The sequence below is a fragment of the Phalacrocorax aristotelis genome, chromosome 6 (assembly GCF_949628215.1).
Source record: "Phalacrocorax aristotelis chromosome 6, bGulAri2.1, whole genome shotgun sequence".
Taxonomy (NCBI): Eukaryota; Metazoa; Chordata; class Aves; order Suliformes; family Phalacrocoracidae; genus Phalacrocorax; species Phalacrocorax aristotelis.
This window is the reverse complement of record NC_134281.1, coordinates 35402300-35429388: the sequence shown is the minus strand read 5'-3', so window position 1 is coordinate 35429388 and position 27089 is coordinate 35402300. Positions and strand designations below refer to the sequence as shown.

At 53.2% G+C, this 27089-nt stretch overlaps 2 protein-coding genes across 4 annotated transcripts in view; one reads left to right on the top strand and one right to left on the bottom strand.

The window, feature by feature from the left end:
• The window catches only part of ATF6 (activating transcription factor 6), an 84120-nt gene extending 72857 nt beyond the window's left edge, over nucleotides 1-11263 (top strand). For both annotated transcript variants that reach the window (XM_075097178.1, XM_075097177.1), the window contains exon 16: nucleotides 8540-11263. In XM_075097178.1, the coding sequence (XP_074953279.1) occupies nucleotides 8540-8748 (209 nt within the window). In that variant the 3' untranslated portion in view covers nucleotides 8749-11263. The remainder of the gene's footprint in view (nucleotides 1-8539) is intronic.
• A 471-nt stretch (nucleotides 11264-11734) lies between these two features.
• OLFML2B (olfactomedin like 2B) lies at nucleotides 11735-26862 on the bottom strand. Of its 2 annotated transcripts, none has more exons than XM_075097176.1 (8): nucleotides 26492-26862; nucleotides 25221-25484; nucleotides 21599-21706; nucleotides 17802-17978; nucleotides 15786-16014; nucleotides 14240-14788; nucleotides 13652-13828; nucleotides 11735-13317 (listed from the first exon to the last, which is right to left on the bottom strand). In XM_075097176.1, exons 1-8 carry the CDS (start codon nucleotides 26633-26635, stop codon nucleotides 12716-12718), a joined length of 2250 nt encoding a protein of 749 aa, XP_074953277.1. In that variant the 5' UTR covers nucleotides 26636-26862; the 3' UTR covers nucleotides 11735-12715. The 2 variants fall into 2 exon arrangements, with proteins under 2 accessions (XP_074953277.1, XP_074953276.1); XM_075097175.1 differs by having other exon boundaries at nucleotides 14240-14785; nucleotides 26492-26738.
• Nucleotides 26863-27089: the final 227 nt, after the last annotated feature.

The following is a 27089-nucleotide window of genomic DNA, read 5'->3' as shown; positions in this document are numbered from 1 at the left end:
CAGTAGACTCCCACGCAGGTCTGTGCTGGGGTTAGTGCCCTGCATCTCCAGACACAGGTTGGAAGATCTTGGGAAGGAGTGAAATTCTGTTCAGCAGGTGAAACTTGGTGTGAAAAATGCAAAAGAATTTACATGGGAAAAGTGTTGCTGACCAAACATGCAGTAGCAGATAACCAAGCTGTTACTGCTCAGGGGCACCACTGCATGTCCTTCCCCAAGTGTCAGCTTAGACAAGGAAGAAAAGCAATGTAATTTTTAGAGAGGGGGTAGAAAACAAAGCATGAACCATTTTTAGAGCCTTGCTGAATCTCCGTCTTCAATACTATGCATTTTTGGTCATAGATATTTATAGATATATAAAACAATGAAAGATGCAGGAGAAGAAGCAACAGGAATGAAGATTAAGTGTAACAGCTTCCCTACCACAGTGACTATTGAATTTGACAGCAGTGGCTGAGGGAAGGGTTGTAGCAGAACCTGAAGAACCACGAATGGTGTAGATAAGGTGTCTGGGAAGCATTTACTTAATAATTTCATTTATCACCAAAAGTACATGCTTGCCCTGACTTTTGCTTCTGCTACTGGTCACTGTTAGAGGCAGAAGCACAGGTTGGATGGAGCTTTGCTACCAGAACTGTGCTCTCCTGCCAGTGCAGAGCAGTCATCCTTAGGCAATACCAAGGCTAGCAAAAGAGAGTGGCCAGTCCACCAGCACAGCAGGAAAGGAGGAGCTTGCTAGCATTTAAAACCAAAGGTAGCATTGGGCCAGAAGGTTTTCCAGCTCTAACAGCATCTGTAGGATGCTAGACCTATGGCAGTGACCAAAGGGAACATGCCTGTGCCTCCTGGTCCCTCCCTGCTGCACACAGAAGGAGCAGTCCCCTGCATGCTGCCCTGGGACAAGCCCTCCACCCCTTGTTCTTCAGAGAAGCCTCTACTGGCATGCCTTTTTAGGCTACTCTCCTGTGTACAGTTTTTTGTCTTATAAGTGGGTGTGTCTGCATTTGCAGGCTGTGTGGGGAGTTTGTGATACTTTTTGTGCCTCCCAAGCAGGCATGGGATGGTTCTGCCTAGCAGAGTTGCTCTCTCTTCAGCCTCTGTCCTTCACTCCCGAGAGAGCTGTCTGTGTAGCAGAGCTGCTTTGCCCCTTGTCTTTGGTTTTTCTTCTTTTCTTTTTTCCCTTGTCATTAGCATTTCCACAGCTGGTTAGGTTTCAAATATGGCTCCCCTGCAGCAAAGGTACCCTGCCAACCACACAAATATGCACAGCCAGTGCTGTCAAAAATGTCTCAGTATTTCCGAAAAATACTCTACCTGAGGGAGCTTTAAATGATGTGCTTGGGAGGGTCAACACTGGTGATTCTGATCTTGAGATGGCCATTGGCTCCCTCTCCAAAACGAGCAATCAAGGTAGCTCCACACTGGGCCCTCTCCTCTGTAGCTCATGCTCTTTCTCTTAGAGGGAAGTGACTGCGCAGCATGAAAGAAGATTGGAAGGGGAGGTGGGAGATCAGGTGGGAAATGGTCACTGGGAAGAGCCAATTTTCCTTCCCTCTCCCTGAGACCTCCCAGTCTGGACCAGGTACTGCAAAGCACATTTGGCACAGATCTGCCACTGGACCACATTGCCCAGAGGCGATGGCCTTTTCCAAAAATCACATAGTGGTGTAAGCTAAGGGCACTTTGTGCTCTTCATCCACAGCCTGTGTTGATCTCTCCTGTGGCTCCCTTATTTACTTAGGAGGTCACAGAGAGCTTATTTCCTCGATTTTTCTTGCTTACCCCTATGCCTCTATATATCTCCCCCTTTAATAGCCCCTGGCACCAATGCTCCAACAGCTTAGTCATGGGAAGAGACCCTGTCTCCTTGCTGTCAGCTTGTGGCTCATCAAAGTGATTTTGATTATGTGGGTCCAGTGTTTCTGACCATGGCCCCTGTTCCTGTATGCATACAGACCCAGAAGCTTGGCTCACTGTTTGAGAGATGCTAGGAGACCTTGAGAACTGAAATGCCCAGGATCTCACTTAACCTGTATCAGGGACTGAGGACAGCTAAGTCCACAGAGGTGAGACTATTGCAACTGGTTTGTTTGGAAATAGTTCCAAGCAGGAATTTGCTTTTAAAAAGAGAAGTTATTTGGGTCACAGTATAACTTTCTCCCTTGCCTCAAATAATCCTGTCTAACAAGCAAATCTGTAAATGTTTTAGGAACCCTGCTGCATTGTTGCAGTGAGGGTATTTTTAGTCTTTGTAGCTGTTACAGTACCGCTGCTTCATTTATATACTTATTTGGTAGTGTATACCAGCCCTTCAGATGGAAACATTGTCCAGATGTGCTGGGTAGGACAGTCAGGGCTGCTCAGTGGTGAAGAGATGGAAGATTGCAGCGGAGAAGGCCCCCTGAATTGTGTCTGGGAACAGCTGCAGCCTTTCAACAGGCCAGCCCCAGGTGCAGCTGGTGCCCTCATCTTCTTCTGAAGCTTGCACTTTCTGAACTCTGTGCTGCCCTAGACATAAGCTCTGTTTTGGGGCAGGGCTTTATGCATTTTGTTATGAATTGTTTGGGTAGTTCAGTGCTAAATAATTATTTAAACCAAACTTCAGCATCGTCAGCTTGGCACAGCTAGCACAAAGCAACCAGATAATGCAACACATCCGGTGGCTCTTCGAAGGCTGCCTAGGTTGCTGCCGGTGTGATAGATGGGGCTGCAGATGGGGCTCTAAGTGTAAATTAACACTGACACTGGCTGTCTTTGGAATCTGGTGTGGCAAAGCAAGCTTTCTCATTAGAAGGAAATGTGGAAAATATAAGGGGCATGAGTAGCTGTTCAGCAAAGATGGTTTTAAAAGAGCTGGTGGTTTTGCATCACCTTATTCAGAGATAATTGCCTGGCACCTAACTTTGACATCAACTAAACTGGTTTCAGGGATAGCAGATTCACTCTATGCTGTTGTCCATGAGGAGGGGATGATTCTCTAGTCTTGTTGACAAAGGCAGGTAGTTAAAGTAAAGATGGGGCAAGTGATTTCCCTCCCTGTATCTTACCAGCAGAAGCAAGGATATGTAGACCAGAACTATGTGGTCAACACTAACTTAACTGTATATTCAGTGAGCACAGCGTGGGAGTAGAGCTGGGCAGGTTCTGACCACTTTTACAAGTCACCTTCTAAGAAACCAGACAGTAGGTACATGGGTTATCTACTGCAAAGGCAGTTGGGACCTTAGAGAAAAGTCTTAGGACTGCAGGCCCAGGCCCTGAATTATACAGTATTGGTCTCACAGAGTATTTTTTGGGTAGTCTGCTGTGGTACTGCCAGGGGTAAGGCAAAATTCATAGTCAATTTGGTAGAAAAAGGCTTGTATCAATGTACCTAAGGCATAAGCACATCTTCAGAAAGCTGCAAAGCTCTTCCATGGTGGTTTGTTTTAGCCTTGAAACACTTCACAAGGTCAGGTGGTATTTCAGGGGAGCTCTGTTGCACCCTCTCTGCAAATCATGCAGTTTTCAAGACAAGCATTTTCCTGCAGCAGAGCTTTGTGGAGAGCGTGCATGTAAGTGGGAAAGGGTAAATTACCAGCTTGACTTGTTCCTGTCCTATGACTGCATCCATAGGGCCAAACAGCCCACTGACGTGTATAGAGTTTGAGTCTAGAGAGACAGTTCACATCATCATTTGTTCTGACTTAGTGCAGAACAGACTCTAAGATTTTCATTGCCCGCCTCTCAAGCCCTCTGCCTGTCTTCTGCCTTTTTCTAAGACAGTATCTCTTACAGAAGTAGATGCTTGATCGATCTCAAAGATGGACATTTGAACATTCAACTGATTGATATGTGTCAGTACTACTGAGAGGAGAAGGAGGACTTTGGCGTTATGGTCTTTCTAATAAACCAGTTTTGGAAACCTAATACTTCAAATATGAAGACAATCTTCCATCATCTTCGGTAATTTGTAACAGTAGTTATTACCCTCAGCCTTATTTGCTAAACGTTTTTGGTTTGGACTGCTGGGTTCAGCTTTCATCAGTTGGGTCTTGCAACATGTTTGTTTTTAAGAGGAGCTGCCGTAAGCCTTAGAGAGCAACACTGGGGAATTAGATTTCTGTTCCCTAGACCAAGCTCATGCTGGGAATTCGGTACAGTCTGCGAAAGCCAGCAAGCCTCTTCAAGAAGGAGCAGTCAGAGAGCAGCAATGCTTGGCACAGTTACCTTTTCTGTTAATTTGAAATAGTCTGTCATCTGAAGCACAGCTTTTAAACCTGTTAACAAATAATTAAGTGCAACACAGCCTTTTGGCCTGGGAAGGATAGCTGCTTAAGCCTGAGGCCATATGAATAGCAGTGTGCTCTGAACTTCAAAGAGGAGCAATAAATCTATTTATAAATCCAGACACCTCTACAGGAGATCCGTTCTTGTGTTTTTACTTATGTAATCCCACAAAACATCAGTCATAGGTAATTCAACACAATAAACTTTAGAAATAATTTAATGTCACTGTTGCTCTGGGCTATTAAGCAGCCCCGTGTAACATAGGTTGGCAGCTCTGACCTTCCAGCCAACAAACCAGCAGCAGCAGCATGCAGAAACTTTGAGCTGTTGGTCCTCCCTTCACAGACACCCCTGCCCATGTCTGCCACCCTGCAGAGGGCTGTGAGGTGCAGTGGGTGCGTGCTCAGGCAGTGCAGTACACGGCTGACTTGGGCCTTGAGAGAAAGCGCTGGTTACATACACTGACCCTGCCAGGCATCAGCCATATGCAGCTGCCAAGCTCAGCACTCATCATGGCCTCTCTAGAAAACGCACCTTGTGCTCCATTAGTGTCTCACAGATGTTGGTACTGCTGGACAACCCCATGGAAGGGGAAGGAAAGAAAGCCTGACCAGGATATTTTTTAGAGATGTGATGCAGGAATCACAATGCAAAATTGTTGGCCTGTTCTGTGTATGAGGTCAGACCACGGAGTCCCGTGGAGAACCCACAGCTCGACTCCAGGTATTGCCCACTCACTGACAACGGATTAGGAATAGCACAGCTGGACCTGTCCGACTGCATAGCTGTTGGATGTAAACTGACCGTCAAGCAAACATGGCACAGCAGTGTTCTCACGGCCATCTGAGCAATGGGGCCTGGCTTGTATGCTGCCCTACCCTGCAACAAACATCAGCTCAAACCTCACTGAAAGGGCTTTGCCCAAGTTGCCCTGCCTTGTCTTCGTCATGAGCAAAGAGCAGACAGAGAGCCAACACAACTCAACTGAGTTGGCTTCTTTGTGGACCTGGGCTCTGTAATGATCGGTTGCACTCTACCCTGAGGGGTGTCAGTCATGAATAGGCACCTGCAGCTCACAGAAGGGCAGGGCTAGAGGGACCACTGGCAACTGCGAGTGCCTGTCCGGCATCAGGCAAGCGTATTTTTAGCATAGTCAAGCACTGGCTTCTTTCAACTTCCTAACAGTTGTGGAGTGAGGGTCAGGTACCCTGGGTCTTGTCTGACAGGCGGTCATCCAGCCTTTCCGTAAAAACTGCCAGTCACAAAGACCCTCTGGTCTCCCAAGGTAGCTTCAGCCAGGGTTTAAATTTCATTATTGTTAGAAACTTGGTCAAAGATAAATCTGTTTCTCTTGAAATCGATCTGATCATTTCTAGTCCTGTCATGCTGTTGGCTTATGCATAGTAATCCTCTACAGTCCTCAAGCTTTTTCTGCAGTGCTTCTGCCCAGCCCCATTTTGTTCTCGTGTTTTCCAATTCTCTTGAGTGTTGTACTTTGTTCTGGCCTTGGTTGAAATGCATCCTGAAGATTTTGGACAGCTTCTCTCTTTTATCGAAACTGCAGTCTAATCCAATACTCCAAGGTGGTTGAAATCTCTCCAGTCTAAACTGGATTCCAGAAATCTTGTAAGTATGCTCTCTATTCCTTATCCAGATCATGAAACAGTTTAATGGCATCGAGCTCAGGACGGAGCCATGTGGAATCATTTTTGCAGTCCCTGCCCCTTTGACAGTTAAGCTAGTCTTTCCAACATCGCGCTGTGCCGGCCACATTCAGGTCACGTTTGCCTGTTGTTTTGCTGAGAGCATCACATGGGCTGATGCAGAGCACCAGCCCCTCCACCCTCTGCGCTGAGGTGGGCCTGCAGGGCTCTCTGATGGTGGCCAGGCACCCAGCAGCATCACCCAGCAGCAACTACTGTCTCTGTGGAAAATCCCATCTCCTCTTCTATGTCATTTCGATGCTAACAGTAATGAGAAAGGCTGCTAGAAATGCCTGTAGTGGGAATTGAGCCATTCCTGCTACTGTCGTCATCCCTGTCAGGTGAGACCCTTTGCAGAGGCTTTCTACAGCAGTTCTTCATCGGCAGTGCCTTCTACCCAAAAGGGGAAAGAATCAGATACCTGTCTTTAAACCCAACTGTCACTCCTGTGCTAATTCACATGCTCAGGGCAGGATTCAGGCACTTCATGAATGTCTGAGTTGGGTGTGAGTCCCATCCATGCCTGCTGGCCAAAGAGGCTCATTGTGAGCATGATTCCTCCCAGCTATCTCAGCTGTGGTGGCCTTAGAAGACACAGTACCTCTTGCACAGGATAGCAGAGCTGTGGCTTGCTTAATCGTGATCCACGTGGCCTCCCGTGGGGGGAGCCTGTCAGCGCTGGGAGAAGCAGGATCCTGGCTGGCCAAGATGGGCTGATCTGGTTCCCATGCTCCCTGCTGCCACCCACACAGAGCAGCTCCCTCCCTCGCATGGGCTGCTTTCTGGGATTGCTGGTCTCTATATTGTGCAATGCCAGGGAACCTAATGATACATCGCTGTGCTGGCCACTGTGGGCAGAGGCAGGAAAGCCTGCCTGCCTTACCGAGAATTTTTCCTGGCCCTGGCTACTGTCCCATCCCACCTCACCCACTTGTTGCTTTGGAGCACATTTTGTCACATAGCTGGGGTCCTGTCAAGCTGTCGTCTGCAATGTGAGAGCTGAGGAGCTGCTTTTTCAGCTTGCTGTGTCACAGGGAGCTGGTCCATTCCTGTTTTCTCTCCAGCCCAAAGGCCAGGCTCTTACACCCACCAGCATCTCATTGTGCCCCCAGCCGCCCTGTGTAGCCCCCATCCTGAGCAGCACCACCAGCCCAGTCCCGTCCACCATCTGGTCCTGAGCTTGTTGGGTGACAACCAAGAGCACATCCAAAGGATGAGAGGAGGGGAGGCCTGTAGCGATGGTCACTAAAAGGGTCCCAACTGGGGACACAGCACCCGAAGCTATGGCAAGTCTTTATCAGCAGCACCATGGCCGGGAGGGATGAAGCACTTGTTGGGGTGTTTGAATCAGAGGCACACACAGCTGCTGCTCGCCTCAGTCACTTGGTGGCACATACAGAGCTTTTTCCATTTCATTTCTGCAGGTGGGAGCTTTGACTTTCCTTGCAGACTCTCAGCCCTTGTAGCAAGGGTTTGCTCCTGCTTTTCATTATTACATGAGACTTACTTGATCTAATGGCTTCTACAGGTGGCGTGGGGTACAAGAGGGTCCGGTCGTGGTTGTCAGCTGTCATCCAGAGTCAGAGTTAATCCAGGAAAACAGTAAAAATTAGTAATGTATATTGCATTCCTCCAATCCATACGCTTTCCATTAGGTGATCTTCCATTCTTCTTAGCAGAGAAAGAAAACCCTGCCCGTGGCAGTCAGTGTTTCTGACTCTGAAAGGCAAGGATTGGTCGTGCCTGGAAATCCGATCTCGTCTCTCACATTCCTGGACACACTGTCTATGCAGGGAACAGTCTCCCACCTTTAAATCCAGGCAGCAGATGCTGGCCATGTGCACAGCCTCTGCCTGCAAGCCCAGGACCTTCTGCGGCAGCAGACGTGCCCGGCCTGGGGCCACGCAGGGGTGGTGCAGTCTGGCGTGCCCTTGCACAGGAGTCCCGTGTGCTGGCCTGGGTCTCCCCGTGTCCGGAGGCCTCTTAAGGGTAATGGCCTTGTCCAACATCACACCACAACATCATGCAAATACGACAGCAGGTCAGCATGGTAATGAGGTGCAGTTAATTGTTTCGAGAGGCAGCTTTTTGACTTTTTTTATTAATAATCTGGTGAAGAAATTCCTTTAGCTTCTCATTGTCAAGAGGGTTACAGTGTTCTTAAACCAATAAAAAGTTAAACATTCAGCTTTCTTAAATAAGCCCTATCTTCAATCACCCCTGCATTTTAGTGGCTCAAGAACAACAATTCAGTAATAAACGTTATACAAGGCAAACGCCATTGGTAATTATGTACAGATGAAGAAGTGGAAAAGACTTACATTAATTTCTAGGTGTGACTGCGCATGCTAAGCGTGGCCTGGGCCCTTTGAGGTGTCACAAGCAGGCTGGGGCTGGCTCTGTGAGATGGAACTCCATGTGTGGAGCTGCAAAAAGGAAGGGATTCCCTGCTCCAGCTCCTGCTCCAGAAAAAAAGGGTGCAGAAAGCTCTGCTTTTGGTGCCATTAGGTCACTAGCTTGCAGGGCTAACTGACGACTTTTTTTTTTTTTTTTAATTACTTTTGCAGAGAATGTGATCAATGGGCAGGACTACGAGGTGATGATGCAGATCGATTGCGAAGTGATGGACACCAGGATCCTCCACATCAAAAGTTCATCTGTCCCTCCTTACCTCCGAGAGCAGCGCAGAAATCACACCAACACTTTCTACAGTGCGTCTCCCTCCGTCCCAGAGACACCCCATGCCCTGAGGGCTATTGTCAAATCCCTGCAGTAGCTCCTGTGGCATAGCTGCACGGCCTTTGCACCCGGCATGCAGCAGGTCCTGCTGCCAGACTGAGCCCTTTCGCTGGCGGGTCCTCGGGGCTCCTGGCACATCGGCACAGCAAGAGCAGTCCCCACTTAGCCCATTCCTGTGCCTGACCCTATGTAATGGCTGCATCATGCCCAGGGGTTATACAGCTCAGCTGGCCCCTCGCCAGGGACAAGCCCAGGGGACCAATGCAGTGTGCCATGTCCGGTGCCAGGGGTGCGGTTGATGCACACTGCTGCAGTCCTGGTGTCGGCATCAGCAGCTGGTGCCTGGGGCTGGCACCTGAGGGGCACAGGCCACCTTTGCTACTTATGCACTGTCCAGAATTGTGGGGTTTGGGTTTGCTTGGTTTGTTTTTTTTTTGTTTTTTTGGTTTTTTTTTGGGTGGTGGTTTTTTGTTTTGTTTGGGTTCTGTTTGGGTTTTTGAGGTGGTTTTTTTCATCCCTGTTAAACTGGCTCTTGAGGTGGGGTGCTGAGTTCTGGGGTCCTGCCCAGAGATACTGCTGGGGAGGCCCATGCTTGAGATCAGGCTCCCCTCCTCCCTGCCCAGTGCATTCGTGCAGCAGGAGGAAGCAGTATCTGTCTCCCAGCTACAGGTGCAGGGAGAGCCACAGCTCTGCACCCATGCCAGGCCTGCCACCCCAGCCCAGACCCTGCACCCCAGGAGCAGGAACATCCCTCCTCTGCCAGCGTGGCTGTGCTGGTCCTGGTGGGACAGCCCTGCTCCTTGTCAATCCCATGCACGTCCACACACCTGCCCCAAATCCCTGCCCGTGCAGCCTCCTTGATGGGAAGCAGTGGGCTGCTGCCCAGGGTTGCAGCAGTGCCGTGGGGCAGCCCAGCCCCAGCCACCCAGCAGGGTTCTGGGAACACACACTTAGAGCCAAAGCACTACAAACAGAACGACCCCCACTGCCACAAAGCATGGCCTGGCTCCTAGGGGGTCACCCTGCCAGGGGAGTCTGTGGGTTGGATGCCGCAAGCAGGGCGCCCGGGTGCTACAGCACCTAGGCTGCCCTCCCAGGCAGTGTACACACACACACACGCACATGCACATATGAATACACACACACACACACGCACACCCCCCCATACCCCTGCGTGGACTCTCCCACACACTGTTGCTGCTGCTGTCTTCCCCAGCCCACGCAGCCACATGGCAAAAGGCTGGGGCTTGGTCCAAGAGTGATGCTTTAAGTGTAGGACATGCATTTCTAAAGATTGTACTGCTGTTCTTCCTGCCCTCCCCCGCTTTTTTTGGTTTGGATTTCCCCCCCCCCCGTTTTTCCTTTGTGGGTTTTTTGGTGGTTTTTTTTGGTGATATTTAATGCTTTATACAGCAAATGATCTACAAAGCAGCACTGGCCCTGCTGGGGCAGAAGAGCTGCTTCAGTTCAGTGGGCCACAGACACAGCACCTTCCTCCTGAAACACGAACACGCACACACGCACACTCACACGCCCCTTCTCTGCCTTGCCAGCACTGACAGCAATCCCGTCATGCAGCAGGGGAGCGTGCCATTTGCCCCCAAGCACTGAGCTACCAGACACGGCTCTTGCTGCAGTCTGCTGCTGTTACAAAGCCCGCTGCAGAGCTCTATTAACTGGTCCCAAGTTTGTCAGCCAAGCCCTGGGCCAGAGCTGGGCCAAGGGGCTCCAGTGCACAGTGCACTGCGGTGCTCAGCTGGGATGAGATGCCAGCAGAGTATCAGCCTTTTGTAATGACTTCAGCATGTTGCATTTTTTTCCCTTTGCAGTTAGCACAGAAGATGCTGGGCTTCAGTTTGCCAGCCAGCTGCCTTTCCTTCATTGTCTGAACCGCTGACTGATGTGGGTTTTTTATTATTATTATTATTGTTATTATTATTTTTGTGTGTGGCTGTTAGGAAATAAAGGTTGATCCTGCAGCAAGACAAACAGCTCGGGGAGGCGAGGAGGAGGAGGGTGAGGAGCAATACACCCCTGTGAAGTATGTGCCTTGCCAACACTATGGAAAAGCTTTGCCCTTTGCCACGTAGTCAGTGCGAGCTGCACAGGCCCCCCGTCCCCTCGGCGCTCGCGCTGCTGGGAAGCAGCCGGGCTCGGCAAGGGGTTTGGCTGCGCTCCTTGCACCAGTTCTGTTTTCCTGGCCCCGGCCCCACCTGACTGTGGGCCAGCTCACACAATAGTCAAAAATAAAAACCCCAGCGGTGCCCCAGCCAGAGGCAAGAAGCTCTCCCACAGCCCCAGGCAGGGGTGGCTGGCTGCTCTGGGGGAAACATTTGGTGCTGGGGAGCTGGGAGGGGACCCAGCAGTGGTGCCTGAGCTTGGCACAGCCCAGCATATTGGAAAGGGCTGGTGCTGGGGGCTCAGGGACTGCTGTGGCACCCCATCCTCAGCCAGCACCCACAGGCTCCAGCTGTGGAGAGCACCTCTCATCCTGTGTAGTTTTGTTATCTATGTCCCTAGCACTGAAGGCAATAAAATGGTTCTTTTATTTATTATTTATCATTTCGCTTGTTAATACTATTTTACTTCAGCAGTTGACTAGAAGGCCAGCACTGTCTCTTGGGCTGCAGCATGGCTCTGCTTGGTACAGCGTTGGCACTGCCCAAGGCACGTGCACCAGACCCCACCGCTCCTGGGCAGGGGACACCCTGTACCAGCCACCCCATGAACTCCTCACCCAGCACTTCAGGAAGAGGAGGCCATGAGGGGCCTTGCCACAGCCCCTAGTGACCTGAGGGAAACTGCAGGTACAACAGAGCCAAGCCCTTCTCAGGGCTGGACATGGCCAGGCCATCCTGTCCTGGTGCCAGGCCCAGGCAGCCTAAAGCTCCCCCACAGGTACCCTACAGCCCTGCCTTTCTGCCACTTGGTGTATAAACCAGCACTCCCCAAACCAACTAACACCCACCTAACAAAAACCCCTGTGCATTTCCATGCACCCAAAGAAAGCCCCAAACAGCTGCAAAGGTACTTGATCTTTTATTATTAACAGCAGGTAAATACAAGATGCTGCTGGGCTAGAAGGGCAGGGGCTGTGCCTCTGTGGGGGCTCCCAATGGCCAACAGGCAGGACCAGGGCGGCAGTGAGAAGGCACACGGGCTGAGACCCTGCGGGAGACAGAGCAGCAGCAGAATGGGGAGCAAGGGCTCCCCCAGCCCCCCAGCTCCCCACCCAGGCAGCCCAGCAGAACAGAGCCTTCACCCAGCAAATGCCAAAGGTGGCTAGTTTGGGTTACAAAATGAACAAACAAAAGCCATCTACACATATTTACAGTGTCCCCCTGCTGCTGCCAGTTCACTCCAGACATGAGTCAGGGCTTGGGGTGTGCCCAGCCCCCCAGAGCAGGTTGCAAAGCGCAGAGCCCCGGCCAGAGGGAACAGTCCTTGGCATAAGTGCCAGCACCAGGGGCTGCCAAAGCTGCACTTGCAGCCCCGTTGTACAGCAGGATCTCCGAAGGGCCTGTTGGCCATCAGCTGGGAAGACGGTCCCGAGAGATGGGACATTCCCACGGGACATGCACCCCCTCCATCAGGAGAGGCAGACATCAGAATCCTACTGGGACCTGGTGCCTGCAGCAGAAAGGCCAGCTTTGCACTGGGTTCTGGGTCACTTGCTGATCATCTTCAGCTAAAAACCTCATCAGGAGGACTGTGTCTGGGCCACCACCTCCTCTGCCAGCAGGTAAGCCGGGTCTGCCCTCCTGAAGGAGGGCCTCCTCCCTGGGGGGAAGGAAAAGCAGAAGCAAGGTTACAGCAAAGACAAAGGGGGTGGTTCTGGCCTGGGGATCGATCTACAATCCACCATAAAAAAAAAAAAAAAACAAAGCTTGAAACAAAATCCATCATTTACTCTTTGATTTGTACAAAATAATAATAACAATAAAAATAATAATAAAAGGTGCTGGTGGCCCCTGGCTCGCAGTGCCCCACTATGGCAGGGGGTCTCAGTAGGCAAAGATGACATGGTAGGTGACTTGGTGCCCATTGTCCCAGGCGTAGAGCAGGCGGTCCTTGGGGTTATAGTCTATCTGCGTGGTGTAGGCGTACTCATTCTCAAAGAGCAGCCGGGGGATGATCTGCGTGTTTGTGTGCGTGTCAAAGGCATAGGAGATGTTGGCGTTCCTCTTGTTGTAGCTGTCAACTGCGTACAGGACCCCGCAGATGACGAAACAGTTCCCGTAGAAGTTCTTCCGCAGCCCTGTCCGCCACGTGGTCTCCTTCTGGGTGCTGAGGTCAGCTGCATTCAGCTTGCTCAGCACAATCACCTCCTGGTTGAAGCCTTCGTAGCTGATGGCCGGGTAGATGACCCACAGGCCATTCTCATCTACAGCGAAGTCCACGTCCGAGTGGCCCCGCCACCGCCACGGGGTAGACTCCTCGTAGGCCACATCATGCAGCATGGCCCAGGCGGCCACATACCGCTGCTTCAGGTCATATTTGATGATGTTGCGTGTGAAGGCCCGGTTGTAGTAGAAGGAGCCATTGTAGACAACATGCCCTGTCCCGATCCAGCTGTACGGGAGCTTGTAGGAATTGCTCCAGCGCCCTGTGAAGCAGAGACACCTTGCTAGTGAGAACCTCCCTTTTACTGTGGGGTTGGTGGCCTGGTCACAGCAACCCCCAGCACGCTCTGCCCCTCACCCTGCCTGCACTCTCTCCCAGCCACTAGCCACAGCCTGGCATGGTGACAAGCAAGTCCAGAACCACTGTGGGCAGCCCAACCTGCCTGTGCTGTGAACCCCACATGCTGAGTACCGGTTCCCAGAAGGGGGGTCCCCAGGCAGAGCATCCCACCATGGTGCAGCATCCCAGGGAACAGGGGTGCTACTTGGACCAGCCAAGTAGCGACCAGCACAGCATCAAGGCTGGTGCAATCCCACCTTGCTTGAAGTTGTCGAGGTTTCTGAACTCCACCAGTGTGTTCCCGTAGTAGTAGTTGGTGACATAGATCCGCTCCTCCCGGGCCAGGGGGTCCTTCATCCAGGCCCCCTCGTTACGCCCATAGGTGTTCTGGGTGGTGGGCCCAGAGATGGTGGACAGCGTGTCCTTGCAGCGCCCTGCATGGGCAGAGAGAGGCTCATGAGGCCTGAGGCAGGGCAGCCATGCCCTCCCAACTCCTGCCAGTGATCTGTGGGCATCACCCCCTCTCCAGCTCCCTGCCCACCCACCAGGTACCCCTGCTGCCTTGGCCTGGGTTCAGCCTCACAAGGCCCAGCAGCATCAGCCCTATGTCCCTGCCCTGACTGAGACCTGTCCCCTGGTCTGTCTCCAGGGAGGCCTCTTTCTGCCCCCAGTAGGTTCCAGAATAAACAAGCAAGTAAAATCTGGTGCCCCAGAAAAGTGTTTGTCCAGCCATCATCTCCACAACACCTCCCACCCATGACCAAATCCAGATGTGCTGTGCTAGCGGGACATGCTGTGGGCACAAGTCAGACACCATGCGCAAAGCTAGACCTGCAGGCACTTACCGATGATGTTCCTGATGTCCTCCTCCTCCAGGGCCTGCTTTGGTGTGGCAGGAATGGTGGGGCTGATCGGTATCGTGGGGGTGCTTCCCTGTCCCCACATGCCTGCTCTGCTCTCCACAGCAGGGCTCGTCTCCACGTCACTCAAGGTCCCAGTGGTGGTGGCCATGGCAGGGCTGGGGACAGGGCTGGTGGCTGTGGCCAGGGTCTCCATGGCTGTGGCCACCACTGTGCTGGCAAAGGCTGCCGGTAGCTGTGGGGTCCCCTCCTCTGCCAGCCTTGTCGGGGCAGTTGTGGTCTCTGGGGTGGGTGTCAGCCAGCTCACAGCGGTGGGGTCTGGCGTGGGCCCCATGGACGTGGCTGGGGACAGGGGCACTGTGGCTGTCGCAGCTGTGTCGGCAGCCGGCGGAGTGGTCGGGTCACTGCCAGGGGTGGGCGGCCATCCCACGGGGGAGGGCTTCCTCACACCCTCACCTGCCCGGCTGCTGGGCCTCAAGAGCTGGTCCTCGATCAGCAGGTCCACGGTGTTGTCCCCACTGAACAGTTCATCTGCTGCCAAACACAGGCATGGATGTCAGCCCCACAGCAAGGGGGAGCAGGTCCCCTATGGCCACTCTCTGCCTGCCCCACCATCCACTTCTCCAGCTTTCTTGTACTAAATTAATGTGATTTTCCTCTCAATTTCCAGCCGGAGAAAGGCTGTATGATCAGCAGAGGCTGATGGTGCCCATGTTAGGTCAGTGAGACCCCATCACTTCCACGTCCACCACCTCAGGCCAAGCAGAGCAAGAGGTGATGGACCACTGTTCAATCGCGCCAGCTCCCAGAGACAAAGCAGGATGGAGACAGCTGTAGCGCCCAGCCAGATCCCACCCACCTAACCCAGGCTGCCAAAGTGAGTGCCTCACCCAGGGCACAGGACGACCAGTGTCCTCTGCTCCTCCTCATCTTAGGGATCTCGCAAATCCACGCATGGCTGTGCTGGCTGGCCTCGCTGCTGAGCCAGCTTTGCACAGGGAGGGCACTTGCCTTGTTTGCCCATGTTGCCAGGCGCTGCCAGGCACTGCCGGTCCCTGGGGGCTCGGCCCCCTGCTCAGCCAGAGCCATGAGCAGCATCTTGGTGAGCTGCAGGGCAGCCAGCCACAGCCCTGAGCTGCCTCCTGCCACCCCAACCACTGCACAAACCTGCTGGGATGTCATCAGGCAGGTGGATCCGCAGGACTAACACATGTAATAAGCTTGCATTTACTTTCTGGATAGGTGTTGATGCTGGGTGTTTTAAACTGAAGCAGTGACCTATTTCCTTAGCTACCAGGGATTTTCCGTGGAATAACACTGCACTGCTCCCCTGCACAGGGCTTAAAGGCTGCACAGCAGTGAGGGACCAATCATCCCACCTCCTCCTGCCTCCAAGCCCTCCTCTCCATGGTAGCCCCACACGCTTTGCCCCCACGTTCCCAAGGGACAGGGCAGGACTCGGGGACAGATGGTGGCTTTGCTGCACAACACAGCCAGCTGTCCCACTAGATGCGGGTTAAACCCAACTCACGTTGCTCCTCAATGTCATTCTCCGACTCAGTGGACTGGGCTTTGTAGTAGGTGACTCCTCGAACAATAGTGGGCTTGGAAGGAGGTCGGCTCCTTATGTGCAGCTTCCTCTGCAAGAGCTGCTTGGGCTTCTCATCCTCCGGAGAGAGATGCAAGTCTGGGAGGGACTCAACGGAATTGATCTGCTGGGAGATGGTTTCATCTTTCAGGAATCTTTCTTCATATTTGCCCTGGAAGACACACAGGAAGTTGTTATGGGATGGGCCAGAACAGCCGTGTTTTGGGGGACAGGGCAGGTCAGGCTGGCCAGCCAAGCGCTGGGAAGGACGCTCTGCCTTCCCTCCTTTCTCAGGGTCAACCCCAGTCCCTTTTGCTGTGGGAAACACCCCAGGAGACAGCGTGGATGGCAGACCAGTGTTGCCTCTGCCTGACCTTGGTGACCTGCAAACCCAGGACTCAGTGCTCAGTGAGGTACAGCCTATGGGATGCTGGTCGTGAAGGCAGAATGGAGGGACCCCAGGGCAGCGTTAGCAGGGTACACCCCTCACTGCAACCGCTCGCATGCCCACCCACCAGACATCTTGCATGCCAGGGACTGGTGCTGGTGGCTGGTCCCTGGTGCGTGACAAGCTTTGGTGGAGCAGAGGGGCTGAGGACACCTTCCCAGCAGGATGGGGAACCCCCCAGCAAAGGGACTGGGAGCTCCATGCTGAGGCAGCCACCAGCTGCTGCAGCTCATGCCTAAAGGATTTCATCTCATTAAAGGAAATTGGAAAGACAGCCCAAAGGTTGAAGCGGTGCCCATTTGGCTGAAAAGACGAACCCAGGGCTCCGTTGCAGCCCTGCTGCAATTAGCAGCAAGAAAAGGGGAACATTGGGAAATTAGGTCACTTGGGGTAATAAAAGCCCTGCGTTTCGCTCTCCTGCCTGGCCAGGCTGGCCCCTCTCCAGCGGGCAGCTGAGCCCCTGCTCAGGTTACGGCCTGGGAAGCAGGGGGAGAGGGGCTAGGAGTGCTGCTGGACACCCTCTGCGTGGGGCATGGCCGCCCCCCAAGCAGAATGCGCTGGCATGTCGTGGTCGGTGCCATTTTCCCACCCACCAACCCCCAGAACGTGCATGGGAGCCCACCCTTCTCCTCACTGGGGCTCGGGGAGACCACTCCTGTGTAGGACCAGCAATGCTTGCTCTCAGCTGCTGGGGGAGCAATGCGCAGGCTGTCCTCACCCCCAGGAGCTGAGCTCCCCTCTTTGGAGCTGGAATTGATGCAGCAACTATTCCCCTCTTCCCCTGACACCTCCTTTGCCCTTGCAGAGAGGGCCCTGGGGTAAAGGCAGGATCCAGGAGCCACTCAGTATGCACCAGAGCAGCGTGAGGCCACCCTAGATTGCACCACGAAAGCAGCAAGGTCAGGACACCCTGGGCAGGCCTTTTCCCAAAACACCCCTCTCACCCCTCTCTGGGACTGCACAGAAACTGCTGCCCCAGGCAGACGATGTACCCAACGCTGGACAGACCACAGAGCCCACCACAGTCTGGGGCTGGGTGCTGGAGCCAGCAGGATGCCCAGATCTCCGCCTGGAGCCTGACAGGCACAGGAGCTGGCTGAGGAGGGGTAATTCCCCAGGAAGGGAGGGTGACAGGATATCCCTCCACTGAGCCCCCAAGCCCTGCTAATGAAAGGCTCTGAGTTTCCCAGCACTTCCCAGCCGGCCCCGCAATGACATCACTCTTTCCAAGCAGCACGGCCGCCGCTGACCTCAAAAACCAACAAACCGACGGGAAGGGGGGAGGCCCAGGGAGCAGCGCACTCCTGTTGCCTCCTACATCCTGACGGCAGCTGGGCTGTGCCGAGAAAAGCAGGCTGGAGCCAGAGGCATGAAAACAGGGTCAGTCAAGCTGAGAAGAAAATAACCCTGGGCCGGTGGCCTGTTGGGGGCCACATCCAGGAGACACCCTCTGGGCTGGCTTGCATGGCGGCAGCGACCTCAAGCTGTGCAACCCACTGTGGCGGTCATACCTCTGCGTGTGTGTAGGCAGCCTCGGCGTCCCGCTGCAGTGAGCTCTCAATGTCAGCAAGGCTGTTGGTAATGAGGCTGGAGCAGTTCTCCCTGTCCCTGTCGAGGTGATCCTGTGGGCCCTCCTCCACATTGGCTCCTGCCCAGCGGCCTTCCTGTGTGAAGTTCCTCGACATGCCCTAGAAAAGCAAGACAGGAGACTTTTCCGCACATAAAGGCAAAGGATGCTCCATGAGCCCCAAACCACAGCTCAGGATCCAGTGAGCTCTGTGCTCCCATCTTGGGCTTCTCCATGGAGCCGGGCACTTCAGCTGCTAAGAAGGTGCCCCTGACACCAGCTGGATCCAGAAACGCCATCCCTGGTGCACTCATCCCAGCTCCACTCTTTGCCACAGGGCCCCATGAAGTGGGAGAGCAGCCTTGAGGTTCTTCAGCCATGCTCGCTGGCTCATGGAAGGAAGAAGAAAGCCAACCAAAGCCCCAGCCTCTCATTCTTTGCCTACAGTAGCAAGTTCACCTCCCATTTATTAATCCCAGTTTCCTAGCAGGGTCTCATCCTGGCTGGCCACTGCCTGCCTGACCCCCAAGGTAAGTCCCTGAGGTCAGCATCCCACTTGTCTGGTTTCTGTTCTCCCTGTCCTGCCCTGCTGCCTGGCCACACAGCACCTGCATTCAGGGACTGCTCCTCCCCACCACCCTCCACTCCCACAGAAAAGAGGAGAATCCGGGGAGAGGAAGAGAGCCAGTGACCCTCAGAGAACTGTCCTGGGACTGGGAGGGAGCTCGGGCTGGCTGCAGCTCGTCGGGCAGCCCAGGGCAGGCAAACCCCTTTGTGCTTCTCAGTCCCCCAACCATAGGCACACCTTGCCACCAAGGGGCTGTTGCAGTCTCTGCTCATCACTCCTTGGTCTCTTACATCTTAAAAGGCAACTGCTTTGAATACGTGGCACATCAATCAAAGCATTTTTGCACAGTGACTGGGGACAGTTCCCCCAATCCTTCATTTTTAATCTATCCTGCCATTATTTTCTCCTAAAACCCACTGTGACCTCCATCTGCGACCTCAGAATCACCAGCTGATGCAACAGCTGTTAGCTAAAGACAAAGCAGAGGAGGTGCCTTGCTAGCGAAGGCTCTAGCTCTGTGGACCAAGTATTTCAAGGGATTGAACCCTGACTGACACCATTTGTGTAAAATACCTTGTTATACTGGAAACATGTTGCAATGCCTTCTCATCTCTGCAAAAATACCGTCCTGAGCTCAGTTAACCCCCAACTGCCTCCATGGACATCTGAGCTCCCAGTCTTTACCCAGGAATTAATTGTGAGTCACAGTTTTATCGTGCAATTTTTAAGGCTGAGTCAAATAACGCAGGGACTTTTCAGCAAGTATTTTGCTGTAATAAGAAAAGGAACAGGGGATCTCATGGTGCTGTCCTAGGAGCAGTGCAGGAGCAGAAGCAGCTTCAACACCTTCCTCCTTTTGGGAGGATGGCTGATTCCAACAGCCTTGTGCCCTTTATCACTTATTCTGTGTAATGTTTGGCTTATGACCCTCTTAGGGATAAAATCTGCCTCCCCTTGAGTGGGGAGGCACCACCGAAGCCTGGCCTGTGATGCTGCTTGAGGCCGCTCAGCTGCTTTGCTGGGGAGCAGCTGCCAAAAGCCCACCTGCCTGGGAGGCCAATGCTTTGAAGCCATGCCAGGCTCTTGTTCAGCATCTCAGCTGTCTATCGTTTCAGATCCCATGGCCAATGCAGGGTGTGATCCTCCTCCTCTCAACAGGAATTTATGTGCTAAGCCCACAGCAGGAAGTATTTCACACCTGCTGCCTGCACGAGCTCTGCCCTGCCCCAGCGGCACTGGGAAATCTCCATCTAACCCAGACCTCTCCTGTCTTTCTCCATCCTGTCCAAGTGACTGCAGGCAGCTTCAGCTGCTTGTTACATGATCCTGCAGCCTTGCTTCTGGGAAATTGAAGACCCAAATCTGTGAATTCTCCCCTCCTACACCTTCACTGCTCCATCTCTGACCACACTACTTCAGCCAGGCTGAGCTTTCTGCCATCTCCCTCACTGCGATGGGCTGCAAGCAGAGCAGCGCACTGCAAGGTCAGCTCAATGTGCACAAAGTGCCACCAGCACTGCTCATGCTGAACCCCTGTGCAGGAACCGGCCAGTAGACAGGGCCACTCTGGTACCGAAGAAGAGCGCGGTGGTACCTGCATGTGAAATAACCACTCGTATCATTTGCCAATGACAAGTTTGTCAATCCAAACTCCTAATGCTTACGTTACCTTAGCCTCAGACTCAACCATCAGCAAGGTCATTTAGGAACCTGCACTCCCCACTCACTGACCTGATGGGCTGTGTCACTCTGGTCTGACCAGTTTAAAGGTGATGATGTCTAACAGCATCATTTTCAGTCAACCAGTTTCAGGGTGAGACAAATTTGTGGACCACAGATCCATAAAGGATACTAAAAAAGGGTTGTCTCCCCATCATCCCTAATCCAGCAACTGTGGAAGTTAAATAGGACTAGTCCATTGCTCGGTCCTGATAAGCCCAGCTAAGGGTGCCGCCGGGCAGAGCTCACCCCACCGCCAGACCCGTGGCTACCAGTGCCGCAGCAGCAAAGCTCCGCACCGGGGACAAGCGCCATGGGGCTGGCAATACAGCTCCTGCTTCCCTCCCTCCTCTCCTCTGATTAGCAAAGACTAGGCAGCAAACCCAAGTAACAACTTGGGAACAAGCTAAACCACACGAAGAGGCTGGGATTGCAAACAAAATCCTTGGTGCTTTATTATTTTTAGACCTCAAAACCCCTTTTCCCCCCTTTTGGGTCAATCACGGTGCTTGGAAAGCAGAGTCCCCAGGCAAGCGTGCTCCTCTCGGCTGTCTCCTTCCTGACCCCAGGATGGAGCACGCCATGCCTTCCCAAAACACTTTGCAAGTGGAATTTTGGCTTTATAAATCATCGCCTCTCAGCTCCTGGCTGCAGACAAACAGGACTGCTCCGCTCTGACAAGAATGTGGAATTACTGTCCCAGATATGGACCACGGGAGAAAACTCCAGTATTTAATCTGGCAACCTGTTGCTACATAGCTGAGCACAGCTCAGCAGACTGCAAACCCTATGTTGTACTAGCCAAAGAAATATTAAACTATATGGAAGTGAAAATGATTTCACTGGCAGTCTGCTTTTAAAACAAAAAAAAAAAAACAAAAAAAAAAAAGAAGGCACTTTATCTATCTTTTTAGCAGAGCTGAGGGTTCAGCTCTTTTTAAACACAGGCCAAGATGTAACTTGGTCCTTAAGGAATTTGACCTCCTTGGCTACCAGCTATTCCAGTGAGCATGTCCCGGCACCAGCCCTGAACTGCTCACCCCCACATCAAACAGCACAAAAGCACCTGGTTGAGACCAACTATCACGCCAGCAGAGACAAAGTGGAGAAGAGGAAAAACTTAACAGCAGGCCCTTTGGACCCCAAGGAGATGCTGGTCCTGGTGAGGCCACAGCTAGGATCCCACACCCAGTTTGGGCCATGAGGGATGAACTGGAGAGGGCATGGTGAGGCTGACAGGGTGGTGATGCCCTGGGCACTGCCTGCGAGGAGCAGTAAAGATCTAGTTTGGAGAGTCCAGTCTGGTCTAGTTTGGTCTAGTTTAGCTTCAGCCAAATAGTTAACATTTCTTCCAAAAGGAACAAGGCTCTGAATGCACCAAAGGTAACAAGTACTTATTTGAGGCAAGTTGCACTGAAGGCAACAAACTCAAAGGAGAGCAGGACTCATCTTACCTCCTCAAGCTTTTCCACCCGGCCCACCAGCTTGGTTGTGACCGAGTGCAGCTTCAGAAGGTCCAAGCCATAAAAGGCACTTTCCAGCATCTCGATGATGGAGGACAGCTGCAAGGCAAAGGGAACACACCGTCAGTCAAAGGCACTTGCTATAAAGTACCCTGTGTGGTTTCTGTAGCCAAAAGGTCAAGGGCAATGCATGTATCTGAGCACAACAAGTTTATTAAAATGCAAGTTTTTCCTTACACAGCTCTGCTGCATTGCTGCTGCAGTCAGGAGCGCAGCATGCAGAGCTTCAGGGGTTCCGGAGCATGTTTTGGGTACCGGGGATTACTAAGCAGAGCAAGGAGGAGCACTGCCCTCCTTGCCAGCTCTAGGCAGGCTCTTTCACAAGCCCAAAGGCTTAGCTACCAGTGACGTGATTGGCAACAAAAGAGGCAACAAGCAAACGGCAGCTCAAATAAAAGTGAATTTGACATCAGATTTTGAGTTTGTGCCATCCTGTGCTTTTTTTCCTGGAACAAGAAGAAACTTGTTAAAAATTTTTAAAGTGTTCACAAATGCAAGATTGAAGTAACTGAAATTCAGTGCCAGCCTGCTAACAGTTTGCTTCCCTGGAGAGCAACTTTATCAAAGGGATGCTGCCCTCTCCTTCAATCACCCGTTTCAGAAACGCCCTGTATTTAATTAATCTCCTTCCTGCAGCAGGAAGAGTTGCATCCCTGCAGCTTGCCCAGCACCAGCCCCTGCTCACCAATCCTGGGGATCCAGACAGCAATACCCTCGTTCTGAATTTCATACAGTTCCTGGTGCTCAGTCTGCACAGGACAGCACCAAGCCAGGCATGGGCTGGTGGGGAGAGCTCCCAGGCCACCCCCTGCCTAAGCTCTCACACACGCCTGTTCCCTCCAGTCCCACATGTCCCTACACGTACAGCGTGGTACTGCAGACCTTACAGCCCTGATGGTTGAGAAGTATTTTCAATGCGTGGGAATTACTACAAGGCAGTGACATTTTCTCCCAGCAGCTACAAACTGGTCAACAGAGCTCCATAAACACTGGAGAAGTACAGGCAACACTGCTGGCAGCACTCTGAGTTTCCACCCCAGCCTCTGCACTCTCCCTGTGGAGCTGACAGCAAAGGAAAGATTTTTTTGGGCCAGATAAAATGGCAGCATTAAGAGACAAGGACTGTTTTATGGCTATGCATCCACTTTCCACCAAGAACTGGACCGAGACAACCAAGACAATGCACGCAACTTGCCAGACAGCCACTGGAGACATGCGCTTTCCCTCCAGGCTGGATAATTTCCATCAACACACAAAGGTTGCAGACTTTATTAACCACCTTCCAAATCTTTCTGAGCACAGACTCCTTGCGCAGACCTTGCATCCAAGACCCCCAAAACATATGTTGCGCCTACAAGCAGAGGAGCAGCAAGCTGCAATTTCACAAAAATATATCTTAGAGTCAGCTACCCCCGCCCACACCAAGTTGACCCTCCCCAAAACACCCTACGGATGCACACATCAACTCACTATTTCCTTCCCTTCACCCTCTGCAGACTTCAGCTCTCACTGTCTGATGGTCCATGCATTCCCATTCGACCTTATTAAAGGCACAGATTGGACAAAGACCTTCAGCTGGGATACCCAGCACAGCCATAAGGCACTGTGCTGGGGTGTCCCCAGGATACCCCTGCTCCCTGGGCTTATCCACTCTCTTCCTCACCATTCTCCTGGGGATGCAACCTCCAGCCCTACCCATCGTAAGGGAGGGCTCTCATTTTGGGCAACTTCCCACAGCTACGCAGGGATTTTGAGTCAGAGCATAAGAAAGCCTGTTAAAACACAACAGACATAGAGCACAACTACATGCATCCTGCTGCTGGGCCAGGCAAGAGCAAGAATGATGCTCATCAGACCACCAAGGAGACTAAAACCCCTGGGGCTGTTAGGAACAACAAGGTGGCCTGGCCTGTCCCTCCCTGCGTGTCCCTCCTGGCCCCCCCAAGGAAAAGCATGGGAGCTGCTCCTCATGAGTCACATAAGAACTGGAGCTGTGTCCCTTACTGCCTCCTGGCTTTTTCTATGAGAGGTTGCTGTTCCCAGCACACCCGACCCCAAGAGGGACGCCGCACTCGGTGAGAAGGCAAGCCTGTTTTCACAGCTCCCAGGGTTTGACTTTTGCAACAAAGAAAAACCCCACGTGTGTATATCTGGATAAACCTTGTGAAATTGTTTGGCCACAGATCCTTGCAAAATGAGCGGGGGAACCTGGGCCAGTTCCTAGAGGACAAGCTTTCACACCACAGCTGGCTGTGAGCAGCTCCCCAGTGGGAAGAGGCAGAAGGAGCCAAGGGCACAGCTAGCCACGCCACTCTGTTCCTCCTGGAGGCTGACCAGCCCTGGAGAGGATGGCAAGAGAGGTATAAGCTGCTGGTGGAGGACCTCTGCCTGCCTCCGGATGAGATACTTACTTCAGGGGCCACTCTGTCACCCTGGAGGGTGTCCCCTCCCCTAACCACAGCTCCTCATCCAAGGCAAAGTGAGACATCCTGGCTTCTCCTGCAGACAAGGGACCACCAAACAACTTCAGACCGGGATGCCTCTTTCCCTGAAATGATGGATTGTCTGCCTATGCCTGTTTATCTTCTCTAGCTGCAGGGACAGTTGAACAAGGAACTGCTAACTGTCTGCAGTCGGACAAGAAGAAACACATCCTTGAGCTCCAAATTAATTAGAACAGACCCGTTGTGATGGCCCTGGCAGGAGGCTGCCCCGCAGCACCTCGCAGGATGCCTGCCTTCCCACCTGAGCTGGCACTAATAGCACGGCCACAGGGTACGTCCTATCACTACCCACATGAGTGCCACCAGCACGAAACCTTCTACTCTGGGGATTCCCCAGGGCTGGACTGAGAGAGTGACTCTTTGGGGGGGATTTCTGCTGTCCTACCCAAAAAACTGGGAAACTTGGTAGGGTCTGATGGCAGCTGCTAGACCAGCAAAAGTAAGCATCCAAGAAGAGTCATGAGCACTTAGAACAAACACCATTGTATTTAGAAAAGACATACATATTATCAAAGAGATAAAATGCTAAATAGTGTAGAAGCATCAACATTAGAAACAACAAAACCCATCCTGCCATCAGCCAGCTGTATAACACACCCTCACGCTGACGCATCAGTGGCTTTTGGCCCATGGAAGCCAAAACAGCTTTTTGCGTGGGTCCTCGGGAGTCCCCCTCTGTGATGGGAACAAGACCTGGCAGCTGCTGAGTAGAGCAGAGTTGTCCCTGGGGATGCTTACTGCTGGACAAAGAGCAGGGAGCAGCCCAGTCCCTCCTGGGCTTCCAGCACAGGCAGCCACAGTGGACCCCAGGCAGCACAGGATAAATCAGGCAGTGTGTTGCTGAGTGAATCATCAACTGCAGCTGCTTGAATCAATCCCTTAAGCTGAGCTTGATTTTTACATAAAACATGCAGATATAAAAGTAACTATGGGAAATTTTTTGTAGAAAAAAGTTCAGGAAAAGAGTTTTACAGAAAAAGCACAGAAAGAAAGGTCTCAGAAGATCTCCCCCTCCCAGAAAATGCCCCAAATTAAAGCTGCTCTCCTACCTTCAGGTCACCACTCTCCGCCTCCCGCAGCTTCTTCAGCCTGAAGTCACCCTCGCAGGGATTGAGTGCTGATGGGGGGGCCACACATGCACACTTGCAGCTGGGTCCTGACGTGATGGTTTCCACTGTGTAGAAGTCATCCGCTTTGAAAGCGCCTTCGTTAATCCTTTGGCAGGCACCGCGGCCCAGGGGTCTGACCAGGCATTTGCACCGGCAGTCAGAGCCTTCAGACACCGCCTTCACCTTGTCATAGTCACCTAACAGCTGAGCACAGGTCATCAGCAGTTAGCAAACTTCTCATCCTCTGCTTGCCCGGCAAGGGACAGGGACACCCTGGACCTCAAGGTCCAAACAAGGACACTTTGGACACCCTGAACCTCGAGGAAACTGGTCAGCTCTTCCAAAATCCGCTGACCAAGAAGTTTTCTAGAGAGTGCAGAACTTCCTGGACCCTACCTACAAGGGGAATAAAAACTGGCTTCTTCCAACAGGGTATTTTTTTATTCCACTTTGCATAAAACAGACCTAGCTGCTTTGAATTTTAAACGTGACAATTTTAAATACAAACCCCATCCTGCTGTCTTTTAATGTTCTACATCCAGTAGACCCAATAAGTCACCTGCTACCCTGAGCAAAATTCCTTTACGTGGGCAAACAGGGTAAGGGTGCGCTGGAAGGGCAACTGAAAGCCACCCTATAAGCAGCGTAACCTGGTGGTGAAGCAGTATTTCTGATTAGCCCCATACAATGCCAGGAATTTCCTTTACAGAGATTTGCAGACAGAGCTTCTGAAAGCCCAAGCACAAAAATAACTTTGACGGTATGTTTCCAATAGTCTCCACGTTAGCTATTTCCGAGGGCAGATAATAGCACACAGTCTGATCGGCCAAATCTAACAGAAACCTCACCGCATCCCACTGGCGGGGAAAGAGCCTGGATCCTGGATCCCTCCCCGCTGCACACAAAGAGGCTCCACCAATTCCCCTCCCAGGGAGCTCCCTGGTTTGTTGAGTCCCCGCAGGGCAATAGTAGGATGGTGACTGTGAACTGCTCCCCCTCAGACTTCAGCGAGTTCGCTGCTCCCCGGGCGGCGAAACTCCCTGCAGCTGCACTCACCCAGCACCTCCGGTGAGCGCACAGCATCCTCCCGCCCCGCCGAGTGCCCACATCCAGCACAGCCCGGGGTGCGCCCAGCATCCCCCCGCCCCGCCACTGCCCGGCCCCACGCCGCGGGTACCCAGCGCCCCCCGAGCCGCCCCGCACCCGGGCACCTGGGAGAGGATGTTCTCCTGGTTGTCCGCCTCGTCCTGCAGCGGCTCGGCGGAGGGCCCGGCCGTGCCGGCGGGGGGGAGCCCTGCCCGGCAGCCGGCGCCCAGCGCCGCCAGGCAGAGCAGCAGCGGCAGCGGCCGAGCCATGGGCGGGCGGCGGGGCGGGGGAGCCGGGACCGGGACCGGAGCCGCCGCTGCTCGCTCAGGTGCGGCGCAGCGGGCGCGGGCGGGGCCGGGCCGGGCTCCCGCCCCGGTCCTCCCGCCCCGGTCGGTCTGTCCTTCCCTCCCTCCGCGGCGGGACGGGCCCTCGGGCGGAGCCGAGCGGGCGGCGGGGCGGGACCGGGGCTGCCCCGGGAGGCGCTTCCCACCTGCGGCGGGGGGTCCCCGCAAACCACCCCCAGCCCCCGGGCGGGGCGCGGGCCCGGCCCTCAGGCTGCCTCCGTGGGATAGGGCGAGCCCTGCCCCGGGGGGAAGGCCGGGGGGGGGGACTCTCGGGCATCGTCCCCCCAAAGCAAGTCGCCATGAGGTCCCGCACGTGGGGCTTCTCTGGTGGGCTGCAACCCGTCTTCCCAATATACCCGCATTGTCTGCGTGCACCAAG